The sequence below is a fragment of the Equus asinus genome, chromosome X, assembly GCF_041296235.1.
Source record: "Equus asinus isolate D_3611 breed Donkey chromosome X, EquAss-T2T_v2, whole genome shotgun sequence".
Lineage (NCBI taxonomy): Eukaryota > Metazoa > Chordata > Mammalia > Perissodactyla > Equidae > Equus > Equus asinus.
Window position 1 is genome coordinate 44,710,344 of NC_091820.1, and position 20,943 is coordinate 44,731,286.

Genomic DNA, 20,943 nt, shown 5'->3' on the forward strand with positions numbered 1-20,943 from the left:
ATAGACAATTCATTTAAACAGTATCAACCATACAGTATTCACATGTATCATCCAGGGAGGCAGGATGGAGGCTGTGCATTTCAAAGATCCCCCTGGGTGGTTCTGGAGCATGGAGCCCCATAACAGGCATGAAAATGGATATAGAGCCCTCCCTTGTACTATGATTTTCCCTACCCAGCTGTAATCTCTTATTTTCTGTTAAGTAACTCAGAGCCTTGAGCAGAAGTTAGAAGTTCCCTCTTTGTAACCTGAGCATTTTTGTGGGGACAGTACATGGACTCTAAACTCATACTGCTTGAGTTTGAATCCTGGCTCTGCCCCTTACTAGCTGTGCAATTTCTTGGGCAAGTTACTTAACCTTTGCTGTTTCTCAGTTTTCACATAAATCAAATGGGAATGGTAATAATACCTACCTCACAGACTTCCTGTACCCATTAAATGAATTAATGCAGGTAAAGCACTTGGAAAATGCCTGTCACTTAGTAATAAATGCTAGCTTTAATTATTTATTACAACAAAATAAGATTATTGCTTTTTTAACTATGTATTAAAGAAATCATAGTTTGTGTTTTGCTGTGTCTGCTGCTTTCACTGTTTTATCTTTAGAATTCAGCCAAATTCCTTTGTGTACATGTAGTTTATGTCTTTTCATTGCTGTGTAGTATACTATTGTATGAGTATACCAATGTTCATCCATTCTACTGCTGATGGACATTTGGGTTGTTGATGCTTGGTGGCTATTATGAACAATGCTGCTGTGAGCATTCAGATACACATCTCCTGGTCCACATAAGCACATGTTTATTTGAAGAGACTATCTTTGCCCAATACTCTGCAGTCACCTCTTTGTCGTAAGTCAAGCATCCATATATGTACGGATCTGTTTCTAGGCTCTCTGTTACGTTCTACTGTCTGTCCTAGTGTCAACAGCATACAGTTTTAATTACTAAGCTTTATATTACCAAGTTTTGAAATCAAGTAGAGCAATCTTCCCACTTGGGGATGTTATTCTCCCAAAATAGCTTGGATCTTCATGTCCTTTTGCAGTTCCTCATATGTTTTAGATCCTGTTTGACAGCTTCCACAAAACCTTTTGGGATTTTGATTGGAATTCTGTTGAATTTATGCTTCGGTTTGGGAAAGATTGACTGTTTATGGTATTGAGCCTTCCAGTCTGTGAACAGAATAATTCTTTCTCCATTTACTTTAGTTGTTTAACTTCTTTTAATAAATATCATGCTTTTCTCCCTAGAGGTCCTGTACACCTTTTTATTAGGTTTATTTCTAGATTCTTAAAAAACATTCTTTAAAACTTTTCATGTGATTTATGATAATGATTTTGCTAAGTTCTGATTCATTCTAACTTTGCCTTAGATTATTTTGGATATTCTGTATATGCAGGTATACCATCTATAAATAATGACAGTTTGTTTCTTCCTTTTCAATTCTTATACATTTTCTTTCTTCCTTTTTTTTTTTTTAAAGATTTTATTTTTCCTTTTTCTCCCCAAAGCACCCTGGTACATAGTTGTGTATTTTTAGTTGTGGGTCCTTCTAGTTGTGGCATGTGGGACGCCGCCTCAGCATGGCCTGATGAGCGGTGGGTGCCATGTCCGTGCCCAGGATTCAAACCGGTGAAACCCTGGGCCGCCAAAGCGGAGCACGTGAACTTAACCACTCGGCCACAGGGCCAACCCCTACATTTTATTTCTTTATCTTGCCCTTACTGCACTGGCTAGGACCATCATAATATTGTTGAATATAAGTTGTTGGAATGGACGTTTTTGTCTTGTTCTTAATCTAAGAGTTTATTAAGGTATAAATACGTAATTTTATTAAAATTTTTTGGCATTTATTGAGATGATCATAATTTTTCCTTCTTTAATCTATCTCAACGTTCAGAATTATATTAATTGAATTCCAGATGCTAAAAACAGTTTTGCATTCCTCTGGTAAACCCAAGTTGGTCCTGATGTAATTTTTATATATTGCTGGGTTTGGTTTGCTAATGTTTTTGTTTGGTTTATTTGCCTCTCTGTTCATTGGTGAGATTGTCCTTTAATTTCCTCATGCTGTCCTTAACGGATTTTAGTATCTAGGTTAAGCTAGCTTCATAAAATGAATTGGAGACTGTTCCTGCTTTTAATTCATTTTATCTCTCCTCAAAATGTTCTGTAGAACTTGTCGGAAATGCCATCTAGCCCTAGAGTTTTCTATGCCAGAAGGTATTAAATTATTGATTCAATTCCTTTAATCAGTAAAGAATTATTTAGGTTTTCTAATTCTTTTTGTGTTCATTTTGATGAGTTTTGTTTTTCTAGGAATTTTTCCATTTCCTATAAATTTGTGTCATAAAGTTTTGATATGATTTTAAAGTCTGCAGGATATGAAATGTTATCTCCTTTGTTGTCCTTAATATAGACTGCTATATGCGTCTTCTCTTTTTTTTGGTCTTGCCAAAGATTCATCATTTCACAGGGAACAACTTCTAGCTTTGTTAATCCCTCTAATATCTGTTTGTTTTCCATTTCATTAATTTCTGTTCTTATTTCCTTCTAATTTGTTTGAATTTAACTTGATGATTTTTATATAACTTATGGAGACGGATGCTTAGTTCACAGATCTTTAGCCTGTCTTCTTTTCTAATATATGCATTTACAGCAGTAAATTTCCCTCTACTACTTTATCTGCATTTTACAAGTTTTCATGTTATTATTTGTTATTATTTCATGTTATTAGTTTTATGCCTCAATTTAAAATATTTTCTTATTTTCTAATTTATTCTGAGATCTGTGTAGCAGTTGTATATTGTTCAATTTCCAAACACTGGGCATTTTCTAGTTCAGTTTTATTAATCATTTCAAAGAACCTATGTTTTGCTTTGCTCTTGCTCTGTGTTTATTTGTCTTTTCTTTATTAATTTCTGCTCATTGTTATTTCTTTTTATCTTCATTGGATTTAATTTGCTGTTCTTTTAAAAAATTTCTCCCAATGGAACATCACTGACTATGTTTTCTTATTTTCTGATATTTTACATCAGTATTTGTAATATTTGTTAAATTTGAGTAAAGTTTTAAAACTTACAAATTTATGGATACAAACTGCTTTCTTTGTAAATATTGTTTGAGCTGAATTCTGAACGGTATTTTTGCATTTTATTTTTTTAACATTTAGAACTGTTTTTAGTATGACAAAAGTAGTATGACTAAAAAGTAGTACGTGAAAAGACCTGTTTGTTTTTAAAAGGTGAAAGTAAAAAGAAGAAAATTTCAAATACAGTCCTACCCACCCACTCTTTAAGACCCTGTTGTAATATCCAAAAACTTCTCAGTGTATCTGCATACACATAAACATGCATATATATGTTTATACATCTTAATATATTGTGAACACCTTTCTATATCAGTAAATATACCTCTATGGCATCATTTTAATGGTAGCATAATATTCTACTCTGTGGATTTACCACAATTTATTTAACCATTCTCGTATTGTTGGACCTGTAGGTTGCTTCTGACTTCTTTCTGTTATAAATACCTATGATAAACCCAATGATTCCCTTGGAATGAAATTATTAAGTCAAAGGACATGCACATTTTTAAGGCTTTTGTCAAGCACTGTAAAATTGCCCTCTGGAAAGGTTGTACTTTTCCATCAACAGTCGATTACCTGATTCAAGAACAGTGTCTCCAATGCTGAGGAGTATGTGTGTGTGTGTGGCTAGCTTCTCATACTGGAAGATTGGACCTATGCCCCAACTTCTCCTTTCAGCGATTTCTGTATTTGTGGGTCTAATAATGGCAACACTCCAATCTTGAAATGTAATGCCTCAATCCTGCACGAGTTTTGATAGGTACTATTTTCATTATCATTGTTAGAAATAGTTTCTAGTTTTCAATATGATTTCTCCCTTGATTCATAGGTTATTTAGCAGGCACTTTTCAGTTACCAAGCATTTGGGGATTTTCTAGTTGTTTTGTTAATTTATTTCTAACATAACTATATTGTGATCAGGAAACATGCTCTTAGTGCTTACAGCCCTTTAAATTTTGTTAGATCTCAGAAAAGCATTTGTGTAATTTCTTTGAGTTATAAGCTGAACTAGTATTTTGTGTGTGTAACATCATTTTTACTTTAAAGAATGACTAACAGACAAACCATGGTTACTCATACTTGGGGATGTGGCAGACATTTAATCAAAAATGAATGAAGTGAGCCTGCTACTTCAAGGGAAACAACTCGATAGTTGTCGCCAATGATGAAATTCACATTTTCAAGTGAAAAATTGAAATTTTGGAAAACTTGTAACAGCTTCCCAGGACTTAAAGAATGTAATCAGTGGTGATATTAATGAATGCAGTTTTTTTGATATCATGTAATCAAATGTATCAATATTTGGAAAATCTGTATAATTCAATGGACCAGTATTTTTCAAATGACTAATGCATGATGTTACAAAGTCATGCACAGGTAAAAGATCTACTCAAAGAACAAGACAGAACATGGATTATAATGTAACAGAGTACAAAAAGTTCATTGATACGGTTTCAGATTCCACATTGCAGTTTACCTTTAAGAAACTAGCACTTCTTGATTCTTGGTGTAGTATCAAAGAAGAATGTTCACAAATATCTGCAAGGGTTATTCAAATATACTTCCTTCTTCCAATTATATATCTGTTAGGCCAGGTTTTCTTCATTTACTTCAACCAAATAACATATTGTAACACATTGAGTATAGAAGCAGATGTGAGAATCTAGTTATATAGTTATTTTTCATGAAAAAATATTTATTAGCATGTAATGGGTTTATTGTTATTTTAAAATAGTTTTTTACATTTCTGGATTTTAATTTTTAATACAGCAAATATTGATAGATAAAACCCACTTAAGTACAATCCCTTTGGGGTTCTCAATAATCTTTAAGGAAAGGTCCCTGACGTCAAAAAGTTAGAGAACTTAGTGGTTGCCCTAGAAATTACAGTATACCTCTTGACTTATGTGTTATTGTTGTCAAGTATTTTTATTGAAAAATCAATCTCTCTCTCTCTCTGAGAATAGTTATTGTTTTATATGGTCTCTCCAGAAGAGAGTGAGAAAAGAGTTTTATACAATTATTGTTCATTTAGATTCATCTACATATTTACTGCATTTTATGTTTTTCATGCCTTGCTACATCTCTGAGTTTTCATTTGACTTCATTTTTCTTCTCCCTGAGGCATACTCTTGTATTTCCTTTAGGGATAGGTATGCTGGTGGCAAATTCTCTTGTTTTTTGCTTGTCTGAAATTTTTTTCACTTTCATTCCTTAAGGGTTCATTTGGTGAGGAGAATTTTAGGTTGGCAGTTATTTTGTTTTAAGATATCTTTCCACTGTATTCTGGCTTCCAGGGTTGCTAGTGAGAAGTCAGCTGTCAGTCTAATAGTCAATTCTTTTCTTTCACTGTTTTTAATATTTATTTTTCTTTGGTTTCCCGAAATGTTCACTGATATATATCTAACTATAGATTTCTCTTATTTATCTTGCTTGATATTTATTGGGCTTCTCAAATCAGTGGATTGGTATCTTTAATCATTTCTGGGTGCTTATCAGGCATTATATTTTCAGTATTCCTTCTGCTCCATTTTCTTTTCACTTTTGAAACTTCAATAAAATATATGCTGAACTTCTCACTGTAATCGTTTATTTCTTATCCTCATTTTAATATTTTCCATGTTTTGTCTCTCCATGCCTCAATCTGATGTATCTTCTGGTTCACTAATTTTCTCTTCAACTGTCTAATCTGCTTAAGTTCCTAATTTTGGTATTATATTTTTCTGTTCTGAAATTTCTATTTGCTGCTTTTTCACCTCTGTGGTGTCACTTTTTATAATTTCTTGTTTCTTGCTGAAGTTTTGAAGTTCAGCTTTTATCTCCATGGTAAGCATTGGGGTTTTTCAATGCTGTCAGTAAGACATACCAGAATATATTCTGTACCCCAGTTTTCAAAATGCAGCTCTTTATGGCCTCCTCCCAGAGCATGGGGTGTTTCATCAGGGCCTTAGCCTTTGGCAGGCTCTTCTGGGGTCTGCCAAAAGAATAGCTCTGTCTCTCTTCTTGGATCACCCTGGTGCAAAAGCAGTTGGACCCTGTCAGTCTCCATCTGACTGCCCCCACCCTCTTCTCCAGAGCTCCCCAAAAGTGCAACCCCTCCCTCCACAGCTGCCTTCTTTCCATAGCCCACTCCTTACCCTCAGGCCAGAAGCATCTCTTGCTTACCTCTTTGAGCTCTAATTCTTTCCCCATTCTCACTAGGTGGTTTTTGACTCTCATTGCACTGTTAATTCTTTAAAGCTTTAAAAAAATTTTTTAAATTTCATCCAGTTTTTGTAATTGTTGTTTTTGTTACTTTCCGAAAAAAAGCTGGTCAGAGAAATCCAGATTCAGTTGTCCTATACGGTGTTCCTCAAAGAAGAGTTGTCAGATGAGTTCACATGTACCAACTGTTACCAGTCTGTAATAAGTACAGAAATTGAGAGTAAACATTGAGAAACTGTTAGAGCAATTTGACATTGCTGTGAAATCATAACACATGATTTTGTATTTTATAAAAGTATCGGTTCATAATATATCTGAGGGAAAAAAACTGGTCCTTCACCACAGTTAATTTGAGAAGCACTTCTTCATACAGTCAGATGCTGGTCTCCTGCAAGCCCCCTCTTTCTCTGCTTCTACAGAACACATCATAGAGGAGGAACAAAACCTTTCCTCTACCCTCTTTGGTTAAGAGGTGGGAGCCTGTGAATTAAACTGACAGATGATGGATTAACAGGGGATTATACATTTTTTATATACATATAACAGGATTATACATTTTTTAATACAATTGTTCATAACCAGGGATACCAAACAAAATCACCTGTGTAACTTTTTAAATATGCAGGCATGTTCTTGGAGGGGTTAGCCTGAAAGTAAGTCATCACTGTGAAAGTAATTTTCTATTATTAAAGCTATTTGATTAGTTATTTGTAACATTAATTGATATTAAAGTAAAAGAGGCAATCCACTAATTTTAAATTTTATGAGGTACAGAAATAAAAACTAAAAATACTGTTATTCATGCAAATTTTATTCATCAGAAATTTAAAATATACATATTCATAATACACACAATCCCGATATAATACTCTTGAACAAAAAGTTTGATGTCTCAAATCTTTGATAAACCTTATTTGATAATATAATGCTTCTTTTATTGCATTTCTCTTTGGCTTCCCATCTTGGGGTGTTTCTGGGGCTGCCAAGAAGCTTCAAACAGCATGCTCTGAATTTCCCCAGTTGGTTCCATTCTGAGGGAGTGAAATGAGAGGAAGAAGAAATCCTAGTATGGAAGAATATGGGGAGTGCTTCCACACTATATGCAGAGAAAAACTATGGGAGGTTTATTCTGAATTGTGAAAAGTAGTGGAATTATGAATGATCTTAGCTATCCCTCCCTTTTGTCTATCTGAATTTTAAAAATTTTATAATAAACATGCATTACTTATATAATTTAAAGAATTATCCAAAAACAAATGCACTGAATAACCAAAACAAATCACAGGTCTAGAAGCACAAGGTATGGCTGGCTGTATGTTGAAGGGGTCGGAATATGCTACCCCAAAATATGCCACTCTGGCATAGGATTATTTTGAGCTGAAGGCAATTGAAAAACAGCAGACACAGGAAGAACTCTCCACTCTCCTCCATTGCGTCTAAACACAGGGCATAAATGTCCCTTTGTAAAGGTGTTCTCCTCTCATGTACCAGGAAGAGGAGAACTACTCTTATCTGCATAACAAACCTTACTAAACAATTCTTATTTATCATACATTTCCTGGTCACCTTCCCACAATTTACCTCCAACCCCAGATGCCAAACTCCTCTCCTTCCTTTGTCTAGTCTCTTTTCCACACTTTATCACTCTTTGTTAAAATGGTATATATGCCTCTGGGTCTAACTGCCCCTTTGTGGTTCTCACTTTTTTCCTGTGAGACCCCCACCCCTGCTGTGTGCCCGTGAACTTAACCAGTCGGCGATGGGGCCAGCCCCTAAGTTATAGTTTTAAGGCTTCTTTCATACTAGTTTCAAAAATTGATTATTGAGGGGGCCGGCCCCATGGCTGAGTGATTAAGTTCGGGCACTCTGCTTCGGCGGCCCAGGGTTTCGCTGGTTCGAATCCTGGCACGAACATGGCACCACTCCTCAGGCCATGTTGAGGCAGCATCCTACATGCCACAACCAGAAGGACCCACAACTAAATATACAACTATGTACTGGGGCACTTTGGGGAGAAGAAGAAGGGAAAAACAAAACAAAACAAAACTACAACTTAGAGATATGACAGGAAATGGAGAGACATATCATGGTCATGGATGAGAATATTAGAAAAATGCTAATTTATAAAAGTTAATCGATAAATATAATACTATTTCAACCAAAATATAAAAATATTTTGGCGTTTGACTGACTTTAAAGTTCAGCTAGGAGAAAAAAAATCCTAATGTTGATAAACAACAGTAATGAAATGAGACTTATTTTTGCCAAATATTAAAATTACTATTACAGTATTAAAAATGGTATGGTACTAGATATAAGAATAGACAAGTCAGTGGAAAAGAGTGGAAAGCTAAAAATATCTGTGTGTGTATGTGTAGAGATTGTAAGTGCTAGGATTTGAGATATAACCAGAAAACAATGGATCAATTCATGCTGGTAAATAATTTCCAGTTCTTTCTCACTGATTGGTTCTCTCCTTAAGCACTGGCCTCTCACCCTGTTACTGCCTTCTCCCACCCCTAAGATTCTTCTTTCCCGTCTTCCAGGTCCCTCTAAAAAGCCTTCCTCTAGCTCTCAGGACAGCTCCCAGATTCTTACTGCTTTGTAATGCAGTAAATTTAGCTCTCTCCTTTGTCTAACTCCTCTCTCATCTAAATTGAATAATGCTTGTCCTCACATTTCACAATTAAAAAGGAAAATGCCTAAAGAAAACTGTAATTCCCTCACTATGAGGTGTTTTTTAGTCTTCATAGATCAACCAACCAGTTTAAACTGCAGCCAACTTTAAAAATCGTATTTTTTTCTCCGCACAATACAAAGAAATGGAAAATATTAAGCCGCTCTAGTAATCAAGGAAATGCAAATTAAAGCAATCATGAATGACTTTTTTTTCTCCTATCTGATTGGCAAAAAATAAAAAGAATAGTCATCCTAGTGGAGGCAAGGTAGAGGAAAGGACATTTCACACTCAGTAGTAGCAGTATAAATTGTTGAAATTTTTCCAGTAGTGTGTGTATGAAAGTTGTTGTTGTGTATGCATGCCCCTTGACCTAGCAGCTCCACTTCTAGGACTTTTCCTATAGTAGAGGGTCAGGGTTGTTCACAAAGCTGCATGATCATGTTCATCCAGGCTTCATTTCTGATGGTAGAAATGGGGTGCTGCCATACTTCAGAGTAGACTAGGTTATCATAAAAATTATTTTGGAGAAGAATCCTTTTTTACATTGGAAAATGTTCATTAGCTGTGAAATGGAAACTAGGTAAAATTTGTAAATCCATGTATAAATGTGAAAGTATTTTCATTTTCATTTATATAAAACCATTGAACATAGACAGGGATTTGAATCCTGTCCCTGTCACATATGTCTACTCACTTAGACAAATTATATGAGAATGAAAAGCATGCTGACCTCATGAAGTGATTGTAAGAATGAAGAGAGATATAACAAGCAGTGCTTCCCATATGCTTGATGAACAGTGATATTAGTTAGTAATGATCATTAATATGTATTATTAATTGCAATAACTAATTAGTAATTATTAGTAATAGTAATGGATAGTTAATTCGTTTACATGCCCTTCTAGAAGTCTGTTTCCTCAGTATGGTACCCGCAGCAGATATATTGGAGCCTGAGCTACTGAATAAATGAATAAATAAGACACCAGATTTGAAGACACTTTATAAGCCTTAAAGCATTATGAAAATGTTAGCTAACTATTAATATGTGAATAATTTCATTCATATATGTAATGTTATGGCAAAAGTTTCATGAATTACACGTATTTATGTGTATAAACATATGTTTGTATGTAAGTGCTAAATGTTATAGGCAGTATAGAGTTCTTAGAGAATTTAAGTAAAAGAAGGCCTTAATGTGGCTAATCATTGAGGGGGCTTCCTGGGGAAGGTGGGATTGGAATGGAACCTTGAATTAAGGTAAGTTTTGAATATGAGAAGCAATATATACAGAAGAATGTGGCAAAAAAGAAAGAAAGAAAATGGTGTGTTCAGGGAGTTAGTAATAAGACTAGTCTGCCTAGAGCGTGAGGTATTCTTGAAAAGTCATAGACAGGGTAGGCAGAAGAGGCAGGGTGTGGCTACAACAAGAGGCCTTACTGATCTGATTAGAAATAGAGAACCATTTTAAGTGTGGGGGCAAGATGGTGGCACTGTGTCACGAACACATCAGTGTGTTAGAATATGTTTGTAGCAATTAATTTTGGTAATAGAAGTGTAAACAGAAGTAAATTATGGATTAGCTAATCATTTTTTTCGTTCCACAATGTATAGCTTGAATATTCATTTAGTGGTGAGAACTATAGCTAAATGTTTTAGAATTCTTGTTATATTCTTAAAATATCACATGACGTGACTAGATATGTGGAATTTAACTCAAAAATATGCCCACATGGGGCCGGCCCCATGGCGAAGTGGTTAAGTTTGTGCGCTCTGCTTTAGCGGCCCAGGGTTTCGCCGGTTCAGATCCTGGGTATGGACATGGCGCCACTTGTCAGGCCATGCTGAGGCGGTGTCCCACATGCCACAACTAGAATGACCCACAACTAAAAATATACAACTAGGTACCAGGGGGCTTTAGGGAGAAAAAGGAAAACTAAAATCTAAAAAGAAAACAATATGCCCACAGTCCCCAGCATTGCCGTTTTCTGAGACTTCTTATTGTGATAACCTAAAAAAAATTTATAGTCAGTTTTCCATACCTTGTGTTATTTGATGCTACCATTTTCTTGTTCTTCCTTTTTCTTTCCCTATAGATTTTCAGTGTTAAGATGGTTATACTGTTCTTTATAATTTGGCTATTTTTCATTGAAAGGAGATTTAAGTGATTTATTACTATCATTAGCTGTAAGTCAACTAATAACTTAGTTACAATGTATTCACTCTCAGTGTTTTCTTCCTGGAATTTCCTCTTTTCTTATTTTCTTTTTCACATTTCTCTACAGTATGGATGGAGCGGATCTGTGTTTTGAAATCGTAAAGCGAGCTGACGCTGGTTTTGTATACAGTGAAGCTGTAGCCAGGTATGTAATTTCTGTTGACTCCCCAGAGGTCGAGGTGGAAGTAAAAAAAGGAAATGACAAGGAAATCACATTGGAGTGGACTGCTCTTTGACCTGATGATGAGCGTACTGCCACTCTTGCCTTCAAGGAGCGTATCTGTTGTAGGTGCTTTAGTGGGACCGAATGGTGACTGGAAATGCAGAATACTGAACAGTGAATTTATCTGTTAATATGAGTTTACAGCTTAACATCAGTTCTGCTATCTTTCCCAATTCCAATGACTTTTTTTTACAAGGAGGGATTTGATAGCTGAGGAACCCTGTAGAATTAAACTTGGCTTTTTTGTTTGTATATTTGATTTTTGTTTTTTGGCAAATGTGCCTCATTAGTTCTTCAGTTTGCCTTTTAGTAATAGCAAATTGTTATGTGACCAGTTAATCTGAGGAAAAGCACAGAACAAGAGGAACAGAAATAAAAGCAGTTTATCTGCTGAATGTATTTGCTTCATGCCAGTGTGTGATCTCCCAGTCAAACGGTGGCCATTGTTCTGAGGGAGGAGTTGTAAAGAACTAATGGCTCAAAACAAGGAGTAAATATGAAAAATCACAGGAGCCGTGCACGGGGCCACCTGCTTCTATATTTAGAGCAATACAGCTTTCTGCTTTGGTGACATTCACTCCTACCATAAATACCCACTCCAGCGGGTTGCCTTTTTAATCCATGGGGTAACAGCATCTCTCCTCAGTCACCAACCACAATGTGTTGAAGATTTCAAACCCATGAATCCATTAACATTTATTAAAACTTTCTACCATTTGAGAAAGTTACCACTAAATGATTACAACTTTCTCCCTCCTATCATTCCTTTTATTATTATGGCATCATAGACAGATAGAGCTGGAAACAGCTTGGAGACTACCTAATAGGACTTTGAGCTCAGAGTAGCTTGACTTTCTTCAGATTTGTTGCCCTGCCTCCGCCTGGCTGGGAAGCAAGAGCCCCAGTCTCAGGAGATGGAGCAGCCGTAGCTATTGCGCAAAATAAAGAATATGCTCAATTTGAGGTAGCTGCTTTTCTGTCCTACTGTGGCTAGAGAAAAGAAGCAAATGAAAGTCTATATATATTAACTATAATTACTTCTTTCAACTCCTGATGTATTCGTGGTAGAACTCAGGCTAAATATCCTCTTTTCTTTTGTGCCATCCTCACTAAAGCACATTCTAGGGTTTTTTAAATCCCCTTTTTCTCTCGTTTTGAGTTCTAATCACAATTTTAAATTTTTATTTTTTATTGTGCTTCAAAATTAAGAAGCATTCTTTAATAGCAAAAATAGTCAATACCATCTTGATTTTTCTTATGGCATAGTGGTAAACCACTTTATCCAACTAAACGAAACTCTCAGGCTTTTGCGTATCATTGTTTGAATTTGAGACAACTTGCCTTTTGTACTTTCCCATATTGATATCTTTCAATAGCAGCAACAAATAGAGAAAACTAAAATTCTGAATGTTGATTTTATAGAATAGTGTAGCTCACTGGAGGAAGATAACTGTTTCCTTTTTGAACCGCAGTAACACTGGAGTACCCGGCATGTATGCTATCCAGTTGATGTTAAACCAGTACCACTTTTACTCTGTTCCCCAGTCATCTGTATTGCTTTTCTTTAACTTCGAGCCTGTCCCTGCCACTGGGCTGGGTATCAGGATCAGGAGGACAATAGTGTGTAGAGGTAATGTCATACAGTGAAATGACTTGAGATCTCTCTCAATCTTGAGATTTAGTGAAAAGGTAGATGTTTGTATATGTCAAGATGAAAGACTGTTGATTTTAAAATCCACATATATTTGTTGTTAAAATGGTGATTTTATTAAGGCAACTTTTCCAGAATGGACCAGAAAAGAGTAGCATTGGGACCAGTGGGGTGACACTGCAAAGAGAGAGGTTTGGCACAATTTATTAAAGACCCTTTCTAAAAATGACAAAGTGGCGGGGGAGGGGCGCCTCAGAAAGTATTATTAATTATGTTGCCTATTGCGGAGGATCAATGACCATATAACAAGGGCACACAGATCCTTCCTTTGGTGTAGAGTGTTCAACCAGATGACTTCTAACCTTCCTTCCTCCTCTCTGATTCTGTGATTCATTGTTGGAAAATTCAGCTGGCATCAGTATTCTAGTGAGACCAACTGCAAGAAGACTGTGAGACACCAAGTAATCAAATTGATAATGTTTTGCTTCAACTGGCTGAGCTTCAAGAGGAGCAGCAAAGCACGGCATAAAACTGCGCTCAGTCCTTACAACCCAATTAGTGATTACCTCTGTTCTTTCAGGGATGATGAGTTGTGGAGTGAGCTAACATACAGGATCAGATTATCAAATCAAACTCGCACAAATCAGAGAGATCTTCTTACCTAGTACCAAGCTTTACTAAATAATTACAAGGATACAGGCAATCAAAAGGCTCAGCTGAAGCAGAGTGGTCTGGGCCTTCAAGGGTAGCCCCCCCCCCCCCCCCGTGTTATTCCTTCTCGCATCAGAAATGCATCTCTGGCCCAGAATAGATGAGGTCTCTACGTGAAATTTGTGGGATCCCACACACAGAGGGGAACATTTCAGTTATGAAACATCTCCATTGTATACCCCAGAGAGTTTTAGAGCTTACATGACATACTCCAGGAAGCCATCCATGCCTCAAAGATCCTGGCTTCTATTTACCATAAGTAATCCTTAGCCAGGGACATTCTGTTAAGGGCGCTTCAGAAATAAGGTCTCTTCTTCCTTTCAAAAAGCCTAGTCTCTTTACCCAGAGTTGACAAGGAGACTGAGTCACCTCCCTTTCCTTCCACCACCCTGGAAATGTGTCCTTCCAAAGGAAGTGAGTGAATTGCTAGCCAGCTCTTTCCTTCCACAGAGTTATCATTCCTGATCCTTCAGGAAGATGGAGACAACGTATATGTTGCTGAGTTTCTCTGAAAGCGTAGGCCACCATGATACTTCATGAAATGAAGCTTTCTGATTAAAGTTTAGTCAGCAGCTCTCTAGAACATGTGGGTGAATTTTGGTTCCCTCTTTATTCTGCTTGCGCTTGTGAACACACACAGGCTCCTGGGGTCATGACCAGGAGGATGGAGAAAGATCAGTTTAAATCTGTTATATCTGGGGAGAAAAAAATTCTGCCCTCCCTCCACACACCCCAGAGATTCTAATATGTATGTACATTTGGGTCAAATAATTGAGTACTCTGATATTCAGATTAAAGAATATTCATTGAGGTTGTTTTTCAATGAAGCTTTAAGATAGGAATTTTCTTTGGGCTAAAGATAGAAGTTGCTGTCTTACTACAATGTATCCAAAGTAGTCCATGCTGTAGGTATAAACTCTGTCCACAGTACCTAATTTAAATTTACCCACTATTCCAGTGTTCACATCCAGATGCACAAATAGGCTATCCTTAAATCTTTAACTAAATTTAACAACTATAATAATATTGTAATGATAGCAACTTACTTAACCTTTGTAGCATGGCTTAGAGTTTACAGAGCACTTTTACATCTGTTGCCTCTGCCATTTCAGGGAGTCACAGATCCTGCAAAGCCTCATTTAACCAGACAAGGACCACAATACCAGATTAAGAACCCCTAACTTAAGCAGAAACTTAATTACAGGCTGCACTGGCCCAGGCAAAGAGTATATATATTTTTTCCTACTTTTCATTTAAAAAAATGGAACATTCTGATCAATTGTAACATGTGAAATAATGCATATGCTAATTAGAGGGACATTCATGTGAGTTCCCAAAGAGGAAACTTGATGGAAATGTCTTTTAATCGTAAAGCAGGATTGGGGATTTTTTTTGTTTGTTTTAAGTCACAAGGTCATTTGTAAGTACTATTAAATTAATTGGTTTTTATTGTAAAGTGTGAGGAATATAAGATTTGGAAAGATAAAACAAAATTCAATAAATACTGTATGATAAATAATGTTGAGTACTTTGCAGTTCTGTGGTTGGGATGGAAAAAGGAAAAATGAGAAAGGAAGAGGGATAATAGGAAAAATAGCTATGAAGGGAGTAAAATGCAGAGGAAGAGAAGATGGAAAAGACACTCAGAGAAAGAGACGTAGCCGAATTACAGAAGACGGACTTTAGAATTGAGGGAAGGAAGTCAAAGTGAATTCTGAAGTAATAGTGAGTAAACTACTATTGTCACATCCTTGTTTCTAGTTGACTCTGTTACCACTTTTTAGCATAATTCTTTGAAATGCTAACTCCTCCTCTGTTCTTCACCTGGACCCAGTGGGGAACCTCAGCCGATCCCTGCCGCTAGTGAGGAGCCTGATCAGCTCCCTAGAATTTAGGCCCAGAATAACTCTGCTGTGTTCAAAGATGCCCCAACTCACACTTGATTATGTTGCAAAAAGAAATTGTAGGTATAAGGGGGCTCTTCTCTCTTGTTTGTCCTTACAGCTAAATGAAAATAAGGTAGAGAGCCAGCCTCCGCTGGCAGATAAAAGGCTCCCACCCCTTTAGCCAGAATTCTTGGTGTACCTCTGAGCACTTAGAAGCAATCCAGTGTAACTAAATAGAATTAACTGAGTGTCATAGAATTGATGTTTTTTTCATGTTGTAAGCTTACATTTTTAGTTTGCAGAGCTATTTTACTTATGAACTGTGTGAAATTCTTTTGACTTAGATATCTTAGAAAATATAGGACACATTATTTCTTCATGAAGTGCATAAAAAGTCTGCTTCGCATTCCACCAATCTTGTCTACTCAAATGAAAAATATCCATAGGCAGTGAATGTGAAAGTGGAAGTTACAAGCTAGGGACACTGTATGTTAAGTTTTAGAAAATAAAAAGGCTTTTTTTACAGTTTTAGATTTCTTTTGTTTTTCTACAGTCATTACATGAGACAGATACTGGAAGCTCTGCGCTATTGTCATGATAATAATATAATTCACAGGGATGTGAAGGTAAGTCATTTTTATCACTAACTTTAATGTTTGTGAAGAGAAACTGACTTGTAACAATGATAACAATCAGAAATTTTTCTTTCATATTCTTATGGAGAGCATCTTAAAGTTAATTTTACTTACAAATAAAAATTTATTTAACTGCTTTTTATGGAGAGTCGTACTAATTCTTAACAGGAACACTTTTTTGTAATTTCAATTTCCTTATTTTTATTAAAATGTACATGCATTTTAAAATCCTGTTATTCCTCTTTTGCCATTGTGTGTGTAAGAAAGAAATGAAAAATTTAAGATAGGAAGAACCAAACAATATCCTATACTAAGTTAATTGGAGGGAAAATTAGAATTTGGTTTATACAGTAAAAGTTCATCATACACTTACATTTTTGTAACGTTGTGATCTAGAATAGTCAGCATTTTATTTTCTTTGCAGATAGTTTTTAAACATAGTCTGAAATCATTATAAAGGTAATACCGTTTGTACCCTTGGAAATATGAATATTACTATTATTCAGTCTTTCTGCCTGTTTGATCCCAGTATCAAGTTCATGAGCACTGTCAGTCTCTGTCTCCTAACAGTGTCAGGCAGGACATGGAGGCATGCAAGAAAGGAGACCACTGGGCCTTCCTCCTGATGCCCAGCCCCTTCCAAGGCCTTGAATCACTAAGAGCCCCTGAAGTCTCTCTGTCCCTCTTGTCCACTTTCACGCTCTGGTGTTTTGTCACAGGCCTCTCTCTAACCCAGAGCATCCACAGACATGGTGCTCTCCTTCCCTCAAGACATACTGTCAAAGGTCTGGCTTCTTCAATGTGTTTTAATGGTTAAGAAAATTAAGTAGAGTTTAGTTAAATTTTCTATAACATTTGGGAAATTTTAACTGAAATTCTTGTGGTTAAAAGCTGAGGGAAAGCATGAACAATTCCAAAACAATCCAGTGGCGTGTTATAATAGCAAATGAAAAATCATTAGAGAAATGTACAAAATACACATTAGCGTAAATTAGTTGTAAAATATTCATTCTTTTCAAATGTGGGGATAGGAAAATGATATTATTATTATCAACACTGAACAACCCAATGGATTCATAGCACTTTTATAAAAAAGTATTCTTCAGGAGCTGGCCGAGTGGCCAAGTGGTCAAAGTTCTGCCCACTCCACTTCAGTGGCCGGGGTTCCCAGGTTCAGATCCTGGGCACAGACCTACTCCACTCATCAGCCGTGCTGTGGAGGCGTCCCACATACAAAGTGGAGGAGGACTGGCATGGATGTTAGCTCAGGGCTAGTCTTCCTCAAGCAAAAAAAAAAAAAAAAAACAGGAAGATTGGCAATGGATGTTAGCTCAGGGTGAATCTTCCCTCACCGAAAAGAAAAAAAGTATTCTTCAGTTATGCAAACAAAATGAATAAGAAGCGTGGAAAGATAAAAGAGGGAAAATTGTCAATGATAGTAGCATGCTGTGTTATTCTTTTGCATTTAATTAATATAAGAAAATGCATATATACAGAGTAAACTGTATTTCCTTGTATGTAACATAAAACATATAATGACAGAACGGCAATTTGAAAACTTAAAATGTGTAAAACAGATTCTTACTTCATGTAATAGCATTATGGCAAAAACGCTTTTGCTTAAAAGGCAATTTTATTTTGCATTCTGTTCTTGAAAGGTAATTACATCAACATCATACGATAAATAATGATTGACAACATACTCTAATACTTTCAATAATATAGTCAGCTTTTGATGAGCCTTGGTATTTGATATAATGGCAATCCAAAACCAAATAAAATCTCAAAGTGGTTATATTTGAATACGGGGCTTCACCTTCTCATTTACCTTCTGATTGATTGATTCAACAAGTATTCAAGTGCCGACTTGATGCAGAATACTGTGCTTGGAGCCCTAAAGGTATTATGGTCTCAGTAGGGAGATGAGGCAGTGTATCTGTTACCTACTGAGTGGGTGAGCACACACCAAAACTTAGTGACTTCAAACAACCACCACCATTTATTTGCTCACAATTCTTCAGTTTAGGCAGAGCTTGATGGAGACTGCTCAGATTCTGTTTCACAGGCTGTTGGCTGAGGCAGCATGGCTAATATCCACAAAGGCCTCACTCACTTTTATGGCATCTCAGCTGAATTGACTAGAACAGCTGGGAGCTGGCTGGGCTCTCCGTAGTCTCTCATTTAGGGCATCTCTGTCTCTCTGTCTCTCTCCCCCTGCTCCTACCTGGCCTCCCGTCTCTAGCCGGACAGTGTCTCAGGGCTCCAAATGAGCAAAATGGAAGTTGCCAGGCCTCTTGAAGCCTCCGCCTGGAATTGGCACAGTATCATGTCCTCTGCATTCTGTTAGTCAAAAAGTCACAGGACTAACCTGGATTCAAGGAGGAAAAATAGATTTACACCTTTTGGTTGGAGGAGTGGCATATGTGCACAAGGATAGGAGAACTTGTTTGTGGCCATCTTCACAGACAGGCAGAACAAATAATTATTGTCCAAGGTAGAGGATAGGAAATATCATTAAAAGACAGAGTCAGAGAAACTTCATGGCAGAGGTCACATTTGAGCCCGGTCTTGAGTCATGGGGTAGTTATATGGAGACGAGAGGACATTTCAGGTAAAAGGAACGATATGTGCAAGGGCTCAAAATTAGTTTTACACTGGATTTTATTAAATTAGTTTAAGGCACCTGCCAAATAATTTTAAAGAAGGGGAGAGGGAAGTAATTCTCAAACTGCAAATTAATAAAAGGAAACCACCAGAAAAGGCACCATTGCTCAGTTGGCAAATGGACTCAGCACAGAGCACATATTAATGTTGATGTTCTTTATATTTTAGTACCTGAGATCTATACATTTTGCATGGGTAAATGGAATACTCACATTTAGCTAACTGGTAATTTTGAATCTGGGGGTATTTTTCTTAAGAGTGCTTACTATATATTGGGTACTATTCTTAGAACCGGAGCTACATCAATGAACAAAACAGGTAAAATCACTGCCCCTGTGGAGTTGACTTTCCTAGTTCACGGAGACAGACACTCATCAATGAGCATAAATAACTCAACTATATAGTAAGTTAGAAGGTGAGAAGGACTACAGAAAAAAACCAGAGCAGCCAAAGGGATAGGGACTGCTAGAGAAGGAGTTGCAATTTTAAAAAAAGTGATCAAAGCAGGCCACATTGAGAAGATGACATCTGAGCAAGGAGGAAAGAGAGTGGGCTAACTGATATCCAAAGGAAGAGTGTTCTGGATAAAAGGAACAGCTAGTGCAAAGGCACTAAGACAGGAGCCTTTTGAACAGGATTCCTGTTCGAGGAATAGCAAGGAGGCCAGTACGGCTGAGGCAAAATGAGCACAGAGGAGAGTGGACAGTAGATAAGGTTAGAGAGGAAAGGAGGGGAGGGACTTTGACTTTTACTCTGAGAGAAATGAGGATTCACCAGAGGGTTTTGAACAAAGGCAGACTGTGATCTGACTTTCCGGGGTAACAGGACTATGTAGCTTTGTTGGTAATACACTGAATAGGAGTCTAAGGGTGGAAACGGGGAAACAGGAGTGCTAACAACGGAGGTGATAAAAACAGAGATTCCAGATATATTTTGAAGGTTGTGTCACAGGATTTCCTAATATAACTTCAGTAACTTAGGTAACCCGAAGTAGTTTTATTCAGGACCTTGTTATAGGGGTTTTCCAAAGTACTAGTAATTATAAAACTTTAGTAATACATTTCACATGGCTAATAATTTAAATTTTCACTTGTTGTATTGTTAATATTTTTGCTAATAAAACAGCCTATTAGCTTTTCTTCACATTCAGACATCTATTCAATGACTTGTCTGTACATAGATTTCATTTGTATGTAGATTTTGGTTTTTATAGTTAAAGGTTTTGTCAAAGTTTTCTTTCCCTATGCTTAGTAAAGAAAATAGAAGAGCATTGCAATGTTTCATTCCTTCTAGAAAAATTTAGATTATTTAATTACCTGTTTCATTCTAGCCAAGAATATTCTCATTTTCTCTCCCTCCCTCTTTCTCTCCCTCTCTTCTCTCTCTCTCATAATTCTTGGCATATGATCCTAAAGCATTAGGTTTCTCAAAGGTCCTAGCATTATATTGATGAATAATACTTTTTTCTTTACCTGGTAGGCAGTTCTTTTTGAAATCATAAATTAGTCTAAGAATGTTTGATTTTGTCAAGTTAGATTTGAGTATGTGGTGCCACATGACCTCTAGTGGAAACTACTTGCTTTGGAGAAGGAGTTTCACATGAAATTGCATAAAAAGTAATTGTATAATCCTTTGAAATTTGAAGGGGTGTGCCATCATAGTACAGGGTCTCCCAGCAGCCACACGAGTGACATTTTGGACCAGGTACTCTGTTGTGGGAGGCTGTCCTATGTGTTGTAGGATGCTTAGCAGCATCCTAGCCTCTAACCACTAGATGCCAGTAGCATTTCCCCCCACTTGTGACAAAATGTCTCCAGACATTGCCAAAGGTCCCCTGGGGTGCAAAAGTCGCCCCTGGTTAAGACCCACTGTCATAGTATAATGTTATAATTCTCATGTTTTGCCTCCCTACAGGTATTAATTAAAGCATGCATGCAAATTTCTTTTTTTTTCCTGTTATCTTCTTCTTCCCTTTTATTCC

The 20,943-nt window shown here is 36.6% G+C and overlaps 1 protein-coding gene across 18 annotated transcripts in view; it reads left to right on the plus strand.

The window, feature by feature from the left end:
* The window catches only part of CASK (calcium/calmodulin dependent serine protein kinase), a 362,261-nt gene that overhangs the window by 169,356 nt on the left and 171,962 nt on the right, over positions 1-20,943 (plus strand). For all 18 annotated transcript variants that reach the window (XM_070502071.1, XM_070502072.1, XM_070502077.1 and 15 more), the window contains exons 4-5: positions 11,260-11,337; positions 16,217-16,289. In XM_070502071.1, coding sequence (XP_070358172.1) covers positions 11,260-11,337; positions 16,217-16,289 — 151 coding nt within the window. The remainder of the gene's footprint in view (positions 1-11,259; positions 11,338-16,216; positions 16,290-20,943) is intronic.